The 21,108-nt window shown below is 31.4% G+C and overlaps 1 protein-coding gene across 2 annotated transcripts in view; it reads right to left on the bottom strand.

The window, feature by feature from the left end:
• Nucleotides 1-21,108, bottom strand: part of LOC149905061 (uncharacterized) — a 131,621-nt gene that overhangs the window by 98,973 nt on the left and 11,540 nt on the right. For both annotated transcript variants that reach the window (XM_090106120.1, XM_090106121.1), the window contains exons 2-6: nucleotides 15,628-15,909; nucleotides 12,374-12,409; nucleotides 4,792-4,943; nucleotides 3,842-3,897; nucleotides 1,884-2,798 (exon numbers count right to left, since the gene is read on the bottom strand). In XM_090106120.1, the coding sequence (XP_089962246.1) occupies nucleotides 1,884-2,798; nucleotides 3,842-3,897; nucleotides 4,792-4,943; nucleotides 12,374-12,409; nucleotides 15,628-15,723 (1,255 nt within the window). In that variant the 5' untranslated portion in view covers nucleotides 15,724-15,909. The remainder of the gene's footprint in view (nucleotides 1-1,883; nucleotides 2,799-3,841; nucleotides 3,898-4,791; nucleotides 4,944-12,373; nucleotides 12,410-15,627; nucleotides 15,910-21,108) is intronic.

Below are 21,108 nucleotides of genomic sequence, written 5' to 3'. Positions count from 1 at the left end.
TGTAAAAATGTTTACAGAGATGAAGTTGTTGTTAAAATATAAAAAAAACCTCATTTATAATGTTGAGAAGTAGATAACATAGACTATTTTTTATATTATCCCTTATAGCTATAGGTAGTCGTTGCTTTATACCTTTTACCTCTAATTTGATAGATAAGACCTGCGAGCGTCTAGAAACAGTAATTTGCAGTCTCATGCATTTTCATACCACATTACGGGAGGTTTAACTTTTACAAAACAAGTTCGTAATCAGAGTTTCGCTGAGCCCTCTCGAGTCTGAAACGTTCGCGCTGGTGACTTAGTCGCTTTTAAGTAAGTACTGAATTAAAGTAAACCAGAAAAGCACGGGGTATTTTTTAAATTAGATTTCGCTAGTCTTGGTTAAACAGCTTAGACCAATATTAACCGCAGTTTGAGGTATTTAATTAGACTTATCTTCGTATTTTGTGTCCAGATTTTATAGCATTTCTGTTCTATATAAAATTTGCTCGGTGGAAATCAAAAGGCATTTTAAAATAATTGAATCAGACGCGCTATGAAATCATTTAAGAAGATTATAATATGTTTTATACGTACAACTTATTCTGAAAATTATTTATCTCTTACACGTTAGCACGTTATAAAAGAGTAAAATCGTTAATTTAGAAAGTATAAATCGAATAACTACTAAGTTTATTTTAGTAGAAACGTAAGTTCTTTTAGAACCAACATTTTATTAATTTTTATTTTAAAATACAGAGACTTGAAAGAATTACGTGAAGTATTGGCAAACAAAACATTATAAACCAAAGTATAAATTTCTTATCTATGGAAGAACCTCAATAAATTAAACTTGATGATAAGAAACATGCAATGAAATATAATATAAGAATTCAGTTTAGTTTATTCTTTCTGAACCACTATTATTATGCTGATCCATAATGATTATATATCGAATATTAATTATATTAATATATCGAAAACTATTAATATTATAATAAGTTTAAAATGAAAATAATCCAACAAGAAATGGCAAAACATAGCGCACTATAATTTAACGCGAAATTTCGTTAATAACACCTATGCACTAATTGAACTCATGAAAATATTATAATATGTATAATGTACTAGCGGTCCGCCCCAGCTTCGCCCGTGGTACATGTTTACGTTTTCTCTACATAAGAACCATCCTCATACTTCAAGGAATAAAATAAAAAAAGAATTATCAAAATCGGTTCAGCCGTTCTCGAGTTATGCGCTTACCAATACATTTTGCGATTCATTTTTATATATAAGAGAAGATATAGAGCTACACTACCACTGACACTGAAATTTCCCATAAATACGTACACTGCACCGAGCCTTATTCCCAGATGGAGTAAACCTAAGAGCACATTATGTAGTGTAATTAGTAGGTAATGTAACTTACGGCATTAATTATAGCTGCTTTTAAAAATTACTCTTTAGGAGAAACATGTTTTATTACGTTGTCGACAAACGTGCACTACTTAACACACATTTTGTGCTAACAATTACACTTTAGCTTGACAGTAGGTATAGAAGAGACAATTAAATAAAATTACACTTTGCTCTTGATTTCAAATGACGTGCTTAGCAAGAGTTTATACATTTTCATAATTTTAGGTGCCAAAATTTAAATAATGAGCCGGCTTAACTTAATTTTATTCGTCTACTTGCTGTATCGTATCTTCCTTTTTTATAAATATTTACTTTATAGAGTCATCTAATTAATTGATGGAAATATTAACCTGAATCGAGACTTTTCTCGTTTTTAAAAAGCTTTTAGTTATCATCGAGAAGAAAGCATGTCTGTTCTTATTTTGGAGTTTAAATAAGAATATAATAGTGAAAATTATTTGAACAAAATAAATGTTCTGACTAACCTTGTAGCGAAACACTATCGAAGGTGTCTGGAGCTGCCTTATAAATAACCGAGGAACTTAAATACTGCCGGTCTCCTTCCGTCTTCTCTACACCATTTCTAGATTCAATTACCGGAGTTATTATATGCTCTTTTGATGTTTGCTTTGTTCCATTTGATTCTGGACTTAACTTTAAATCGGTTTTACTATGGGATTTATCTGAAATCTCGTCAGCGGAACCATTCAAAACCGTCTTTTTTATCGTAGTCACTTCTTCAGTTTCACTTATTTTATGTTCTGTTATCGAATGTTTCGTTACCTCTTCTTTCGAACAGAAATCCATGTCGTGTTTAGGTTCTACGTTATATTGTTCATTAGATTTATGATATTTATCAAAATAGTCACTATTTCGTGTACTCTCAAAAGGATTGCGAAGATTTGGGTTGTCATGCGATTTATTTTGTTGAGTTCCATTGGTATCATAAGCATTCGCGGAATTTGATTCTACAGAGTTTGGAGCACCATTTATGGGTATATTGTAAGTTGGATTATGTAAATTTGATTCAGAATTATAGTTAGAAAAAGGGGATTTACTATCACAAGTTTCAAACGTATCTTTGGATCTAGTAATTGAATTATTCCTATCTAATATTGAAAAGGTGGATCGACCATTTGGTATTGGTAATCTGGAAGCACTTGAGTAATTCGACGGTAAAGTTGTATAAAAGGGATTAGTTGGGTGAATTTTCGGAAGTTCATCAACAGACAATGGAGTTGGGTTAGTTGATGCTGGGTTTGTTGTAGTCGGAGGTGAGCTGAGAGATCTCATTGGTGGAGCTGTAGGTTTGATGTGGGAAGCGGGTCGTATTGTCGCGTACACTGGTGCTTGTAATACAGCTTTACCACTGTTTATGTCAGTCAGCAGATGCGAGGGCCCTGGAAATAAAGAGATTGTAAGTAAAGTTCGTACAGTGGCGAGTTTTTCATACCAATCAAGAAATTGTATGTTATTAACATCGAATGGCTTGGTGGTTGCTCCATTTGGACATTACTTTTTAAATACTTAATCTATATCGCGTCTCGCATTCGTGTCTCATCAGTAGAAACTCGAAATAGAAACGCAAACAAAGCATTATTTATTAAGTATTTATACGGAAAAGAATGAATAGTAAGTAAATAAATAAACAAATTTATGATCTTAAGTATTATCTTGTTGGTATTGAAAGATAAGCGGATGTACGCTTTCTACGAGATTAAATATGTACGACCATTGAAATACCTGTCGAAGCTGCATTCAAACACGAAGTAGGACGAATACTTATTTCCATTTATCGTAGAAATGTATAAGGAACTTTATTCTTTGAAAGAATATTATTTTAATTCAAAGATGTGGAAATGTAGAGTTTAAGCAAATACTGTGCTCTTGCATCAATATATTGTGAAATATGAGTTGTTATTGAAAAATCATTCCAGTTGTAATAAACAACATGTGGTCGTATTGGAATCATTAACTGATAATTGATAATTAAATCTTGAAATTGTAAAGCACCAAAACACACTTTACACGTGCAAGAAATAACTCTAATTTATGTAGTTTTTTATTTATATATAAAAAATAGTACTATCTAGATATCTTGAAAGAAAATAATCCATAAGTCAGTTTTATTTAAAGTTATAGAATAGTATCTATTGTAAATGGAACGTCTTGGAAGAAGGCATGAGACAGTAGGATTAATATTGAATAAAACTCATGGGAATGTTATTTCACTGTGAATAAAGTTAATATTATATCAAGACAGTTTCATAATTTGATTTTTTATCCAATCATCATTAAATTTAACCCAATTTTAAAAGTAATCTAAAAATAAGAATATTTTACTCTATTATCATAGGCTGTATTTTATTTTTAATGGCTGTAGGACGATGTAGGTAAAAAATTAAATTAGTTCATTAGGGCAACAAAATCAAGTCAAACTTACTTTTCAACTCGGTAGTCTTGCCAATAGATCTTCTTCGAGGTGACATCTCTTTGTCTCTGGTGACAAGAAAACTTAGATTAAAACTTCGCAAGTGAACAGCTTGGGGAAAGAACTTTTCCACATGGACATAGCTATATTGCATCGACCCTAAATAATGCTATACTCATTTTCATAACATGGACAACTTGCAAATTTTTAATTTAATAAAAATCGAACTTTTTTATTAAATTAACTCTTCAGTATATACCTAGTCAAACTATCATATTTATTCAAAACACGAAATCACTACAAATACTTCGTTTCGTAGAGATGTAAATCCTCTGAGTTGTTTCAAAAAGCCAAGTAGAATTCAGACGATGGAAGCGTTAAATGTACTTACAGAAATACTTTCATTGAGTGTTACTGCAATAAGCGCTTTTATGATGAATATTTTCATAATTAACTTACAATAATAGATATATTCTTTAAAATTTATGTAATAAAGAGATTTAACAATATTTTATCTCATAAAACGATCTAGAGAACATTTAAGGACTATTGAGATCGGGAAGAAAAGGTTTCGACTTTGAGTTTGCACTTTTTTCTCAATTTTTAATAATCACTCTTCTAAATTCTTTGCAAATCCCTGAAAACTATGGATAAAAGTTCTTTAAAAATCCATCTGATCTGATTATCCGATCCAATAAAAGTAATCACAAGATTTTACGTCGAGCCTTAGAGCATTTCGATCAATTTAATTATTAGATATCTTATTAAATTATAAGCTGAAATTGCTTAAACAATATTTTAAGTATTTTAAAAATATTTTTGAAAAACCTATTAAATATTTAACAATTAGACAAAATTCTCTGCAGTATCCATGTAGCAAAAGATAGAGTCTAATTATAACCTAGGTATTTGTAATTTTTGTGTAATTAACAATTACATAGGTTGTTCTATTATTTACTTACTCGTTCAAGCCCAACCTAAGATTAGGCCCAGCTGATCGTAGCATAGCATGCGCCTCCGAGTTCGTCATGTTCTTGGTCGGCTGCCCATTAATTGAGGTTATGACGTCACCCTCCCGAATACCGCCTAAGGATGCTTTACGACCGGGATTTACCTGAAAATTGTATTAATTTGATTCAGTAACACGTTAAGCTTAATTTGCGTTGTAATATGTTTCGATTGTGTTACAAATGAACATTATATGAATCAATTACTATTTGCTTTGCCAATTTCTATTTATTTCATCATGTGAAATCATTTAATAACACACCTATGTATTTCCGAAGGCTATACGTATTTCCGAAATGGTACTGTTTAATGGAGTATTCAATACATTTCAAAATACTTTTCCTCCTTCAACGATAGTTTGGCAATGAGTGAAAGTTTCTAAATTGTTTGCTAAAACCTATTAACCTAATACCTTTTTTCTAATAGCGAAAAATAATGTGAAAGTTCCAAGCATTTAATCTTTATTTAATTTACATTTTTTTTTTATTTACTAGACTTGTTTACATGAAGGGACTACCTACGGATTTTGTCGATGGTTAGATTCTGCCTCCACGAAAAATATATCTATAAAAGCCATGAAAGAGTATCGATATTAAACATTTACGAAATTCCTTTAATACTTTGCGAACTCCTTTAAGATCAGGAATGCCAAAACCAACGAAACAAACTTATACTATTACTAGTAACTATTTAGTAATCGGTGCTGTTTACTGTTTATTTGTTACTTCGAATAGAAATAATCATCTACGACCACAATTAGTTTAAACACATAACTACTCTATCATTGACCCCTGAAAGAACTACATAGAGCAAATTAAGTATTAACCCATCCCTTTAACTGGCGTATAAAATTTCAGTTAATATACAATAATTATTATTAATTATTAATGTATTCATTCAAATTTGTACATTGTTAATGAACAAACCACTTTATAGATTAATTATTACAGTTGATGGAAATGTCACAATATGTGTATTATCCACATCACAATCTATTTTGCTAAGCATGCAGAGGCACGAATCGTGTCAAGTCCAAACAGAAGATAAACCATCAAGAGGATTGGCGTTATATTGGTATTTAGATCTTATTTACTGTTCATGTCACGTAATTTTCTGCGTCCGTTCACGAAAACGCCGTTTTATCAATAAAATATTGATTGTCTGCTTGTTTTACGGTATTGTCGAAATGTTTTACGGTTATATTTAAATTTAAAACTAAATCGTTAAGTACTTTATAAACGAAACATTTAGTCACTAAATTCTGTTTCAAAATTAGGTATAGTGAGATACTAGTTTTCTTATTTTGATGCAATTCTTTCTCGTTGGCTTTTGAAAACTATATTTTTTGCAATAGGTAATTGATTGACTAATTCTCCATGGACTTTTTCATGGAGTTCTTCTCTATCTATCTTCTTGTCAGGCAGCCCGCATCATCCCTTTGAGTCGTGTAAAACCAGAGTATACTACTTTGTTTAATATGCAACGTTGTAGGCTAGCGAGTGAAACCGCAGGGGCAAGCAATCATATATGCAGTATAATAATTAACCATATCATTCGATTAGATTACGTTCCATCTAGCGTAATTTGACTAATAGAGTCAAGTACGCTTTATGACCATGTCCAATGCCAGGATAATATTATTATCTAGGTATCTGTTCTATTAGAATCATTAACGATTACATATAATACTAGCGGTCCGCCCCGGCTTCGCCCGTGGTAGGTACATATGAAAAATAGATGTTGGCCGATTCTCAGACTTACCCGATATGCACAGAAAATTTCATGAGAATCGGTCCACCCGTTTCGGAGGAGTATGCAGACTAACATTGTGACACGAGAATTTTATATATAAGATTATGTATATTTTCCAAAACAACTACGATTCATATATTGTCAATAAACCGCCTCACTTGTTACGATTAAACAAGATAGAGCATTCATTATGCTCTCGATTATTTGAAATTGTACATTTATTACATTCAACCCTTACGAAATCGTTTGTAAAATAAATGCAGGATAAACATCTTGAAGCAAAACGGAACATTTATCTTCGGGAGTTATCACTCGTTTCCCAAATACTAAACAAAATAAAGGTACCTACCTTTCTTTATTACCTTTCTGTTTGTATGAAACTGCTTGTTGCAATATTCTTCATAATAAATATATAAATTAAAGTATTTATAATGAATCCTACAGCCTACTGTATTATTGTGGTTCATTGATTCACTTCAAATTTGAATCAACTCCCACCAACCGCAATATAATTTCCTAATCCGTATCAACCTAAATTTGACCACAAATAGCTATACATACTGAGCGTATTATAGTGCATTGTATTGATAGGACAGGATATTATGAAAATGTAAAAAAAGCATCGATCATTTACAAACACATTGTGCGTAAACTGTAAAGGCATACATCTATTAAAGTGTTATTATTAATCAAAACTTCTAAAACATAGTTGAAACCAAGTAACAAGGGAATTTCCATTTCTTTAAGTATCTTTCGTAAATTATGTTTTAGTTAACTAATTTACTGACACAGATGAATATAAATGTAATATGACAAACCGCATTCGGTTCCCGCCGCCTCGCCGCCGGCGAACAAAACTTCAACATGTTTCCCGTAAACTTCCAACCCTAACCTTCGCACAAATAGCCGTATGAATGCAACAATCCCAATTTTAAACGCACCATGTTCTACACGACACACACGTTTACATTATTTGTATCACAATACAAAATTACGTAACACTAGCGCAATTTGGGCTCGGTATGCCGATTGCCGCCACTCAAGTCCACTCGCCGCACGAAAGACAGGGGTTAGACTAAGTTATAAGGTGAGCGTTAGAGCCAATTTCATCGAAACATTATATGGACATTATTCGTATATGCATGCGCCGTGAGGACGTAGCTATTGTGTTGGGGGTCGTCACTCGCTACGAATATTAATCTTGTTAAAGGCGAATCGTACGCCTAGTGCCAAGACTACGTGCTTTGATGTTATTTTAATAAGCCAATGAACTTTTATATTGTATGGTAATAAAATGAGATTACATTTAAATTCAGGATTCGTAAGGGCGATAAACCCGTAATCATCTCGGCTTTATGTAATGTGTTGTGCTCATTGCAATGACGTTCGTGGTGCGTGCTATGAGCACTTTAGCGTTTAAGTGATAACCGCATAAACATTTACGTATATGGTTTAATTTTCCCTTAAAACGTCGAGGATTACGGGCACATGCGTGCTTCATTATGTTATTATTACAAATATTTTAAGAATATTATAATACACAAAAAAAACCATTTGAAAATGTTAAGATGAAATAAGTTATTAGATGTTTGAGTATATACTTATAATTGTTGCTAAGTTTAAACAAATCTTGCAATTAATTATATTTTAATTATATTTATAATAATTTAAAAGCAATGTATTCGAAAATGTAAAAATAAAGAAGAAATTTCGCTCATAAACGCAGTTTTATTTCAGTGTGAGCTAAGCTTAAAAGCTTTATGTGATAGAGCAAGAATCCATTGAAAAATATACAAATTTGTTAATATAAGCTTTATATTATGACCTAAGTTTTCGTGGTTTGCTATCTCCAAGAGAAACCAGAAAGAATTAAGAGAAGTTCAGAATAAATGAATAATTATTGAAGCAAAACGTTAATTGATTTACATTTTACGATAAAAAAGAAATGATAAATATAACACGAAAAGAAAATAAACAAGGAGTTTTTCTTCAGAATTTTGTGCCGTAGATCAAAGCTTAGAAGTTAAAGCTTCCGCAATCTAGTCTTGTGTCTTTGAAGACAAGGTCATTGAAACTCATGAGAGCATTATTAATTATATAAAAGAATCTAACTACACAGGGAAGACATGTTCAACCACACCAAGAAGAGAGATTTACCTATCTAAAACCTCCCAGAAACATATATACCTGCAGATTTAGATAGTAGTTCATAAACTTGGCTCAATATAGACGTTTGACAGTTACCTGGGATGAAAATGACTGGATACAAATATACAATGGTGCTTGAAAATGTCAATAGTTCTGGAAACTCAGAGAAGATAAGTAAAGTTTAGCTTTGTGCAAGGTTCGTTAGCTCTGATTGTTTAGATAACATTTCATGAGAATGACATCGTATTTTTTAGTTACTTTAGAATTTACTAAACTTTTTTAGTTAATATAGCATAATTTCCATGTAATATGTATTTAATTTAAAAAAAATTATGCGGTTTGTAAATATATACGCGAAATAGAGCCAAAATTTAATAAAGAATATTTATTCCAGATTGCCACAACTACCCACTAACATTATACGAGGTATAAGTTAACCGCAAGAAAGTTTACCATAAAAGTTGCAACATTTGTTCTCATTTTAATTAAAAGTGAAACTTGTAATCTTTAACTAACTTACGAGTTTCCATCAAGATGCACTAGCAAGAGGCATCTGCAGAGATAAAAGTATCTACGAAAATCCATCTGTCAGTATAAAATAATAATATAACTGCAGTTAGGCCCATTTCATAAGTATTTAGACTGTTCGCATTACAATTCAGATTTGTCGAATGTACTACCTACATAAGTTTCATAGTTGGGGAGGCTTTTGCAGGTACATATTACCACTGGGTGAACAACAAAAAGAAAGCACTGATCACTTATATTTACTGCATAAGCACTTAGCTTATGAAGTTAACTTTATCAATAATAGTTACCTAAATAATATTACCTATGCATGAAGACTGATACACACAAAATTACTTTGTGCATAAAACAATTACCTATATTATTTACAAATTTTCAAGTTTTACAGTTAACCAGATGCATAATTTTTGGTTTAAAACATACCTTTATGACGTATACGTGTTATTACGTGTATTTTCGTGTTGAAGCCTGAAGGACATATTATCATTTGCGTCAGTGTGTAAAAACATTGCGTATTCCAGCAAACGAACGCAAATGTATGCTTAGACATGTGAACGCATCTAATCAACTGAGAATGCAAATACACAAACAGGCGGAATGTGTAAACTTTTTTCTTGAATATCACGCTTTTTACTCGAACTTTCAAATGAATTATATGTACAAAAGGTAGCAACTGTTTTTTCTTTTACCTAGTCATATTTAAGAAGCCATTTTAATGAAAAATAACTTTAAATAGATAATTCGTAGAGCGGTACGAATTTTGCGGAGGCGCGGCTAGTTTATAAAAATAGATAGGTACTTACCTACCTACCCAAAATATACTTTTATGGTTTGAATAGTAATAATATTTAACAATATTTTTATATGTTCCATTATGTTTATTACCGTATATTATAACCTCTTAGGATTGACCTGGTACCATTTTATAGTCCTAAGGCACTTAATAAAATACGCACGACATCACAGGAAGCACCAGGGAGTAATAAAAACAACATTATTTACTACTTTGTTTTATATTATAACCTTCTCCAAAATCTTAATATATTACATAATTATAGTAGTAGATACATAGAAAAATTCGGAATTAATAAACGACACAGCACACAGTTATCCAGAACCTTTCTAAAAAACTACACAATAACCATTATCAAAATGTCAAACGTAAAATGTGATTCCACAAGCAGTACATTCGAACTTGAAGTGCGACAACAGCGCAGCATGAGACCTCCCAGATTGAAACATGTATCGTACGTCTAAGGCGTTAAGAAATAGTTTTGCGATAATAACAGTTCTCCGTTTCCTGGTCAGTGAGGAAGATATAGGAATTCCACGCACGTATAACCCGTGACTCCTGAACGCACGTGTGCCGCTTTCTCGATAACCCTATATCTGCTTATTCGAGTATGTACCTCAATCTATCCTATTTGTGTCTGGCCTCTGGTTTTATCAGTTTTGCCATATATTGCGCACTGGGCGGATAATCTTTTGAATGGCTAATGGGTTTTAATGGCTTCCAAAGTATACCTACATTTCCTATAGCATTCCTGCAGCTAACACATTTCCTGTTTTATTGTTTTAACCTGTAGTTTATTGTCTTTTTCCAAAGGTTTATTTTCTGGTTAAAATTTGTTGCCAACCCTTAGAAGAGTACAGTTATGAAAGATATATGCCTGTACTAGGCTTCCGCCCGTGGCTTCGCCCGCGCAGTCAAAGAAAAACCCGCATAGTTCCCTTTCCCGTGGGATTTCCGGGATTGCATCATTTTCCCGGGATAAAATATGGGCCTATGTCCTTTCTCGGGTATCAAAATATCTCCATACCAAATTTCATGAAAATTGGTTCAGTAGTTTAGGCGTGATTGAGTAACAGACAGACAGACAGAGTTACTTTCGCATTTATAATATTAGTATGGATTTAATCGCCACCATGCACATGTACCAATACTACCAGACATTATAATTTATAATATAAAACAAAAATACTAAATAACGTTATCATATAAGATCCAACGAGAACTCGTATGCACCATAAAATATTTCACGTGTTCCACCGCTTAAATCTGTATGCAGTGTAGTTTTAAATCAGGCTTTGTGCACACGACACCCGCCCACAATAAATTCTTGCACCTTTACACCTCAGTGTCAAGTGAAACGTTGAAACCATTTGCGAAGTTAGCGGAGAAGCCTGTATAGCGAGCAATTTTCATTCAACATGTACTTTTCACTCCTCTCCACGAACGCTTGAAATAAAAAGCGACTGTAAACGCTCAGACCAAAGCCTGCAGGTAAAAGACGTTTATGTTAACAGCTCTTATTTTACGTTTTATAATGTTGATTGCTGAGACAAAGGAAAGTGTTAGGTAGTATCAGATTTTCTGCTTTTTAAATGCTTGGATATACATTGAGTTTATCTTTGATTTTAAGTCGACATTTGGTATAAGATTGGAGAAATGTATTTAATTTTCATACTTTTAAGGTTGTAAATATGTATATAAAATTACTAGGTAACACCTACTGTTTAGTATTTATTTTTTGGGTACAGAAATGATTAACAGGAAATAAATTATATTTTCTTCATTATTATTAGACTTGCTATTTTGTATGCCGTTAAAACAAGACTGTTTTATTTTATTTTAGATAACATGTGTCAGAAATGTAGAGATATTAATAACAAATTAGATACAGGTTTTCATTTGAAAAATATCATATTGCAAAATATTTGTGAAAAATGTTAGAACATGCACGCTTTAAAGTTTAAAGTATTCGATACCGATATGTTTTTTGTGTGTAAAAAATGATGTTGAAATTACAGGTTCTTTTTTAAAACAGCAGTTTCATATATGAATATGTAGATGGTCAAATGAACACCGTAGTACAATTTTTCAAGTTTCTTTTTTAAACTACGAGAAAGTGAGCTTTATCATTACGTCAATAGCACGAACATGTTTCGCCTCTGTTATTAGAACAAACCGATCTTTCATGCGCTATCAACAATAACTCCATTACGTAGCAATTTTCCGAGTGCTTTAATGTTAGTAAGTACATGCGTATTATTGGAAAGATTGATTATTGTTAGCCGAATAAGCAATTCCATCTCAATTTTACTCACATCCACTATACGCCCCATTGATTCGCTGAAGCTCTGCTGAAATAAAACAACATTATTTTACCGTACAACTATATTGATTCATATAAACTATGTTTATTGTTTTTACTGGTGGGTAATAAGTCTATTTAGTTTAGAGAATATAATGTTTATTGTTTGCAGCAAATAAAATGATACATTTTTTACAACAATGCTGTGTATCTTTTTATACAGTTTATGAAATCGACAATTTCAGGAAATTTTATAATCTTACCGGTCTAAAAGATACGTACTTACAACTTTTATATATTTATTGTTAAAGCAGCAAGCTTTAGAATTCAATGAATCAAAGAAGAATGCTTTTGTACGAATGCAAAATATTGGTTCAGTGAGATTTGAGAAACCATTCTGGTGTGAAATATTTATTCTAAACAACGTATCCTGATCGTAGAGAATATTACTACTGTAGTATGAAAAACGTCAGAGAGATAGCATATTTAACAAAACAATAACATACAAAAGGTAGAGTCTTGTATCTTCTAAATAATCACATTTACGTAAAGCGATTGAATCAATGAAGAGAAGAAAAAACTCATCTTTGTAAACATATAATTATCATACAATCCACATGAAGTAATATCAGGATAGCTTAAATTGTTTAAACCGATTATCTTCCACAATTGACTATCGAGTTACGAACTTGCACCAAGATATGTGAAGTTCGTCGTACTGGAAACAATCTATTTAATATAGTTACTAAACTGTACGTATTCTAGATAATAGATTTATGCATTTTACTTCTAATAATGGAAAGTATAATAATTAAAAGAAAGAGAGCGAAAGTATTCTTCTAGTCTTTAAATATTTGTAGTAATCAGGTTTTTTGGTACGAATTATTTTCAGTAGGTACCTAAATATTTTGTTTAAAGAGTGGATAACGTGAATGTAACATGGAACTTCTTGCGGATTATTCTCGGAACAAAGTGTCCATTCGATCGATAAAAAATTGCCTATTCATAAGCACTTTCAAAAAGTTTACATGAAATAAAAAAGTTTTCAGTTACCGTTTGAGTTGCATATTTTTATCGCGTTTATATCAAATTTAAAAGCGTCTAAAGCTTTGCCTTTAACTATAAATTGTTTAATAAACCCTGTGTATATTTTTGAATTACCTATTAGTTAAATATATAGAAGAAATATCTAGTTTATATTTGTAGTTTCAATAAGACGAATGGACGCAAGGAGTGCAAACGAATTGTTATACTTTTAACGAGGAACAAAGCAATACACTTAACAAATTACACCTACATTCCACAATTCCTTGCAAACAAAACCTTCTTTCTATGTCAATTTGTGCGATTTTCCAACAAAAGATTGTATGTGTGAACAAAACCAAGTAAATATTGCACAAAGGTTTGAACTTTTAAAGTACTATATAAAGAATACTATGCTAATAGTCTTCTTCATAATTAATAAATAAATCAACGTTGTTTAGTGTATTATTAGTGTTGACTATTCTTCACAGATGATCGATTTCATGACCTAAAGTCATTGACTTGACATCTTATTAAACTTTACAGCTTCACAGTCAAACGCACCTCGAAACTTTTTAACGACGTTCTGTATTAAGGCGTTACCCGGCAATTTCGACTATGTTCAACCTCTATAAAGTCTGGTACAACATAAAGCACAATACCGAAAAAAATATATAAAATAGGATGGTCTTTGATCTTTAATTGCTCGCGAGGACTTTTTTCCAAAGTTAATAGATTTCTAGAAAAAAAATGTGCCGTGGTCATCGATTTTTCCGCAAATACTCTATAAACTTCGTAACCTGCTGACTTAGAGCTCTGAAAATTTTATGTTTAATAAATTCTCAGTTACACAATAGTCTCTGACGAGGATTTTTTGTTTCACTGATTGGTATCTTTTTAAATACAAAATGCGAGGAAAAAAGAAGGTGCAGCGGGAGAGGTTTGAGATCCGTCAAGTATGGTCAAGGTTATTAGCGCATGTATAAGCCTTAATAGGTGATTAAAGGGGCAAATAGGATAATTAATATTGGTATATATTGCTAAATAATAAATATAATATCTATGTGTCATAGTAAATTGGAAAAACGTATTTAGGTATGTCGATGGGATATGATTGATCGAAACCTGTTATCCAGATTAAAGATGTCGCTTCCTTTACCTTAAAAAATGTGTCAATCGGTTGTCGTCAAGGGATATTAAAAACAAACAAACATAGTTTTTTTATTTATTAAGTATATTTATTATAGGTATAGTATAGCTACTACAACAAAAAAATATAATGACGATTAGATTAAAATTAATGCATTGAAATTACACCAAAACCACTCGTAGACCGTACTACATTTATGCACCTAGTAGTTTATAAACATGAATAATTACTATTTAAGTCTGTAATAGACTAGTGATTGGGCAATGTTTGTGGTTGCAATGCCTAATTAGCGAAAATAGAAATGATATCTAACTCAAATATCCTATTCAAAATGGAAATAATTTGTAATGTGTATATGTAGAGTCGAGAAGGATTTAATGAGGAACAAATAGCGACAAATTTTTCCATAGGTTCTCTTCAATTGTAACGATCATACCGCTACGCTTTTATTCATTCAATCTTGCTAGTTAATTACAGTTGTATAATAAGCTTATAAAATTATATAATTCGGTTAGTACAGTAGCGTAAAACTGCGAAACACGTCCGCGCGAATCTGAGGCCAAAGGACGAAGCGTAGCTAACATTATTATCTTATTTATTACTTGATATTATCATCTTAAAATTACGACTGTATTCTCTATTACATATATTATTTTCTAAAAAATATACACGAAGCTCTAAATTTTCTCACTCATCACCATTTTTTTTATCAAATTCCTAAAAATGCGTACCTACGGACGTATTTTTAATGTCAAGTTTTCGCTTTTCAGCGTACCCACTTATATCAAATTTTGTGTAGAAGATGTTCATATTACAGAATCATTGTGACTTGAAAACAACAGTTTGTATTATAATATCGTCTTGTATGTGACAATTGAAAAGAAATGAGCACAACAGCCTATATAAATGAACGAACCAAAGAATAAAACCTTAAACCAACTGAACGAGCGTTAGACTTGCGCCATTTTTAGCGGATATACCTTGGAGATAATAATATGTAGATAAAGTTAAATAGTTATTGCTTAAATATTGACTTATTTTGAATGTTTCTAATGCAAAAAGGGTTTTCAAAAAAAAAATACCCAAAAACGTACCCTGGATATCCGCAGTGGCTGGTTTTGATCGAACCCGCCGTGCATTCGAAAGCCCCACGGCGCGCCGCCCGCTAACTCCACCTCCCTCGATGTCATCGCTAAGTTTTCAGTTCATTGCTCAGTCACACAACAACACAATTCACACTTCCACATTACACAGTCAATGTATTTGTGTGATTTTCCATTATCGCCAAACTAATGAGGTAATGTTCTGGAAGCCCAAAGCGCTCTACATCTTTAAAATGAACATCACCTTCACATTGTGCGGTACGCTCGCTCAATCTGCAACAAAAATAGACAAATTTAAACAAATATTTCAAATAGATGGATGATATCATATAAGTTCTGCGAAGGACGCACTCTTGGTAGGCTAGGGCGAGGCTATATTTCAATATGTATAACTTTTTTTCATATTGTAAGTATATCGTTATATCTTTAGACTTTTACAAATTGAAAATATTGTGTGGAAATAAAATGGAATACATTTCCTTTCTATCATCTGACATTCTTAATCTTAATTAATAATGAAAAGGAAGTATGAATGTGAATTTTCTCCACAAAATTAACATAATATAAATACGAATAATATGGTTGATAATTTGATAAAGCTTTTTTTTGATAGTGGTTAGTGCTTCGATTTAATTAAAAACGAAAATTACCTATGCAAGATAAAATACCTATATAATTAGTACGTAAATCATTGTCATTTTTTTTAGATAGGTACTAAATAACATTTCTTAAAGAATCTTTCTCTTTATTGTATTTATTGATGAATAATTTAAATCGTTCAGTTTAAATCCATGTATTTATACGTACAGTAATCACCTTCATGTAGCATGTTATGTGGTAACGTTTCTTCAATATAATTTGTAACATTCATATTTCATTTAATGACATCTTAGTCAGCTATAAAATTTATAATGAGAAGGTTGTAACGCAAAAATTATCGAAGATAGAAACCCAAGTTCCTATCAATCGCGGCAAAGTTGCTCAGGCGTAGTTAATATTTAGGTATATTTAGTTTTACGAGCAGTCCACGTTTAAATACCTCATAAACGTGAACAGTATAAAAACAATGACGAAGAAATAGTTTTTAAAGTATCAACCTGATCTACTTTTTTCGAATCAAACAGAACGAGCTTGTACATGAAAACAAAGACGCGTCAACTATGGAAACTGGAAAGCTCGATTTTTAAGTCAGAATAGTAAAATTCTTACCGTGAAACACAATATTATTGTCTCAGCGTACCTACTTTCATTTTGAAAGGTTTCTTCTCTCCGTTATCAGTAAAGAAACCAAACAAATGTAATTTGATTGAATTTCGATCTCGTTTCCCTCGTTAAATAATAATTATACATACAAAAGCATTGAATAATTGTGTTATTTCCATCTAGTAGCAATAAAGGTTTCTACCTAAGTTTTACTTGGATGCCTAGATACCTAATACATAAGAGAATAATGTATTTCTTATTTCAGTTCTTATGTAAATCTTGAACGTATAGAGTAAGAAAATATTATGTGGTATTGCTATATCTTTTAAAGCGGTTATATAAAACTTGTAAACGCGATGGTAACTTCTTGATAGCTTTTTACTAGTCGGTTAGCAAGCTTTATTACATCATGGCATTCGAAAGAAGAAATCTCGTTTGAAATTGTGTTAATTAACATTATTAATTATTCCAATTTTAACTGCAATATACCATAAATAACATATTAATAAAACAAATATTTTCTGAGCAATTCAAATTCGATCAAACTTAAATTTGAATTCATGAAGTACATAATATTATTTCAGGTTTACAGTTTTGTACCTTCCTTTCAATATACCTAATCTAAAGTGTTGTGTCGTAAATCAATATAGGTATTTTGTTATGACGAGGTCGAACTTGCTGTCTTATTTTCAGCTTATGATCTCAAACACCATCTAAACAGAAGGCCAACGTGGTCGTGAAATGTGTGAAACTTATAATATCCTCGTTAATATGAACTATTTACTACCTATGCTATTTTATGATATTTAAATTTAATATCATTCTAAAACAGTGCTCAGGTTTGGGCAATCACCGAACACATAAAACTAGATTAATATGTTATAAACCAAATCATAGATATTTAAATTCCGTGAGGAAAATGATTATATTGCTTTTGCCATTTTCATTAGCTAACAAGCTTTTTAAAGGTAATTTCCATGGGAATAAGTAAGGAAATGTTTAAAGAAACGTACCTATTTCAAGAAAAAAAAATCTAATCTCTACAACATAATTAAGATGGCAGATAAGTGGAGATAAGTGGAGATTTATAATTGAAATAATATCACTGCGACGGTTAGAAATACATTGTTATCAATTTCCGAACGTATATAAATTGTAAGTCCGTTTTTAATCTATTCGATTTTTTTACTACAATAAAATAGTCGTCTATATTAATTCCATTCGCATTTCTAAATAAAATTTAATTTGCAGCTTAGAATAATAGAAAAGTATGAAAAGATTAAAAAGCTTTCGATAGAGCGAAGTAACGAAGTGATATTACGAAAAGCTTGACATATTGCTATTTCAAAAAGAACGCTTGCTCGAGTGCTTCAATAAAAAAGCTTTTCTATTTTGATTGTGTAAAAATCAATAAAGCCTATTTTTAAAATGCCTTATAATAAGGAAAGTTTGAAAAAACAATGTTATCTAAATCCAGTGTAGGACGCGGGATGGGCGGATAATAACTCATCGTTAATTTCAAACTCATACTTTATATGTTTCTTTGTTTCTTTGAATTAAAACTTGGAAAACTCATAATTGTTAGCAGTCTCTATTGGGAAGTGATTAACGGGACACAATACACTTTTGTATCTCTTGTGATATCTGAATATTGTACCGCAATTTTTTAACTTCATTCTAACGATTTGAATGCAGACTTTAACGCAGTTGTCAATTTCCTCGTTAAATCTCTTGTAACTTTTCAGAAATAATGGACATGATGAAATATTACACCACATACAAATTTTATTATTTTTTTAACAAGCATACAATACATTCGACTGCTACTTTAGCTGCGGTTGTATTAACAGTCATTAAATTAATAACTGTTTTAAATGTGTGAAGTAATTCCTTAAATTCTTAATTACATAAAAAGATGAGATTGAAATGTTACAAGTAACAATGTTGGTAATTCATTTAGACATTAATTGATGTCTGGATCAACAAGGCTTAATAAATCCCGAATGCCATTGAAATCCCATCAGCCATTTTAGGGTAGGTATTATTTTAAAATTGACAACATAACGAACATTCATATATGATAATAATATAAAGCAGCTGCTTCATAAAGAATTAAGATGAAGATAATATTATGTAGGCATTATTAAGAGTCGAGATCTATCTCGGAGGTATACCATACTACTGACTCTACAATTCACTATAATTAATTAATTATATAAAAACTAAATCATTTCAAATGTCTATTATCTATTAAACTAACTATACCCTCATTAATATCCTATAGCTTACCGAATAATTTTTAAATTCCAATCCCGTAGCTTTAGCACAAATAATTATACATTTTTTATTCATGTCCTTTCATTAAACGAAACAAAAGCGCAATCTTATTTGCCGCTAGCGCCAACAGTTTACACAAAAGCAATACGATTAACTTTATTTAAATTATTCCACTTTTGAGTCTGCAAACATCGAGAGGAAGAAAAAAAATCCACTCATTTGCGACATTCATAAAATAACAATGAAGAAAACAGAGCTAGAAAAAGATTAAATAAGAACAAGAAAATGCTTTAACATCAAAAGTGAAAATTAGTTTTTCTCAACAAGTGTATGAAAAGGAAACGTTATGAAGTCCGTATAAATGTTTCGGAATCGGAAATCGTAAAAAAGTATTGAAATGATACGGGTAGGCAGTAACTGATATTTAATCGCATTTATATTAAGGTAGTTATGTTTAAATACGTTTCAGCCGGGGGCGAACTCGATAATGTAGCCACACATGGTCCATTTGAATGTATGTGTGTGTACTTGAATGTTGTTTTATTTCATCAGCGATAAATTGTGTTTATTTTTAAAGTTCATATACGTTGCTGGCGTTTGTGACAGTGCGTAATGCGTAGTTAATGCGTTTTGTTACAGATTGGGTAATTGTGTTGGCATATCGTATTATTTTCATGATTAATGAATGGTGTTTAGCTGCTGATAAATGTCAACATAATATTATATATTGTGGGAAATATTTCGTAGACACAATACTGACGAGGGGTGCGGATAATTTGGTGTCTAAATCAGTATTTTGATAACAGATTTTCCGCTGTATCAGTCCTCAGAATAATAAAATAGACAATGAATGAAATGAAGCAGTTTATGTATATTAATGTTCATATACTGGGACTAGCGCTTAGCTACCATTATGTATTCTGTGCTGGGACATCATAACCCTTCTGACGTCGTCAAGTAATGACAGCACCTACTATTCCTATATGGTGATATCATTAAGAAACACCATAAAACAAGGCGAGTCAATTAATGTCAACAAAACATTGAGTAGTTTACAGTGTGATAAATTGTCCAAATTAATTTCCTCGAAACTAGTGGGTATATACTATATAGTAAATACCCGTATACCTATACAACCGACAGATAAATTAATCACTGAGCAGGTGCACAGCTTATAGTGCTTCCTTATTGAATTACTTATCCATTTAATAACTTCAATAAATCGTATCGAACTTCTGCTCGAAGTATTTTAATATGCAATTTGTTTGCACTTTTCATTGAACATTGAATGATGTTCATTCTTAAGGAAATATAAAAAGCAAACGAGCGCTGGTATAGGTATTAGGTAACTTATAATAACATAATAAAATCTTAAGTAATTTCATGTAAGTAATAAAATATAAATCTTAAGCTTAAATGGACCTTTTGGTGAAACATATATTTATCGTCTTCAACTCATCTTATTTTCCTTCCAAATATTAAAAGAATGCTTAAAATTACAAATTCCTTTAAAACGGCCTGTATTTAATTAATTTGTGTCTATGAATATTCTTCTCTTTCAGCCTTGTAGGTATAAAAAATTCACGCAAAATTTTCCCTTAGTATACCTAAAGCCTGTTTCGTAAGATTGTAACAATCGCAAACATGCCGTAAATGAAATGACATCAAGGTAACGGAAGCATTCGACTCCTGCGAGTGACATTTGTATTAGACCCTCTACCTTACCATATAAGTGCGTCTCTTAGTAAAGCCGTATTGTGAGATAACTTTCAAATTCAGATATTGCATGTAATTATTATACTGTACCCGCAACATTTCAGTTATGGATGCATTTACAGCACCATGACAATAGGTACCTATGAAATAATGAAATAAGAAAATACCTTGTAAAAAAATGAAATTCACGAAAGAATTCGATTACTGTTTAATTTATTTCAAATTGTATTTCTACGTAATTTTCGCAGTCAGTAGATTACATCACCGCATCTGTTA

The sequence above is a fragment of the Colias eurytheme genome, chromosome 10 (genome assembly GCF_061535395.1).
Source record: "Colias eurytheme isolate Ceu_HAF_F1 chromosome 10, ilColEury1 Martin Lab GWU primary, whole genome shotgun sequence".
NCBI lineage: Eukaryota > Metazoa > Arthropoda > Insecta > Lepidoptera > Pieridae > Colias > Colias eurytheme.
Note: the sequence above shows the minus strand (reverse complement) of the source record. Positions and strands in the feature narration are given on the sequence as shown.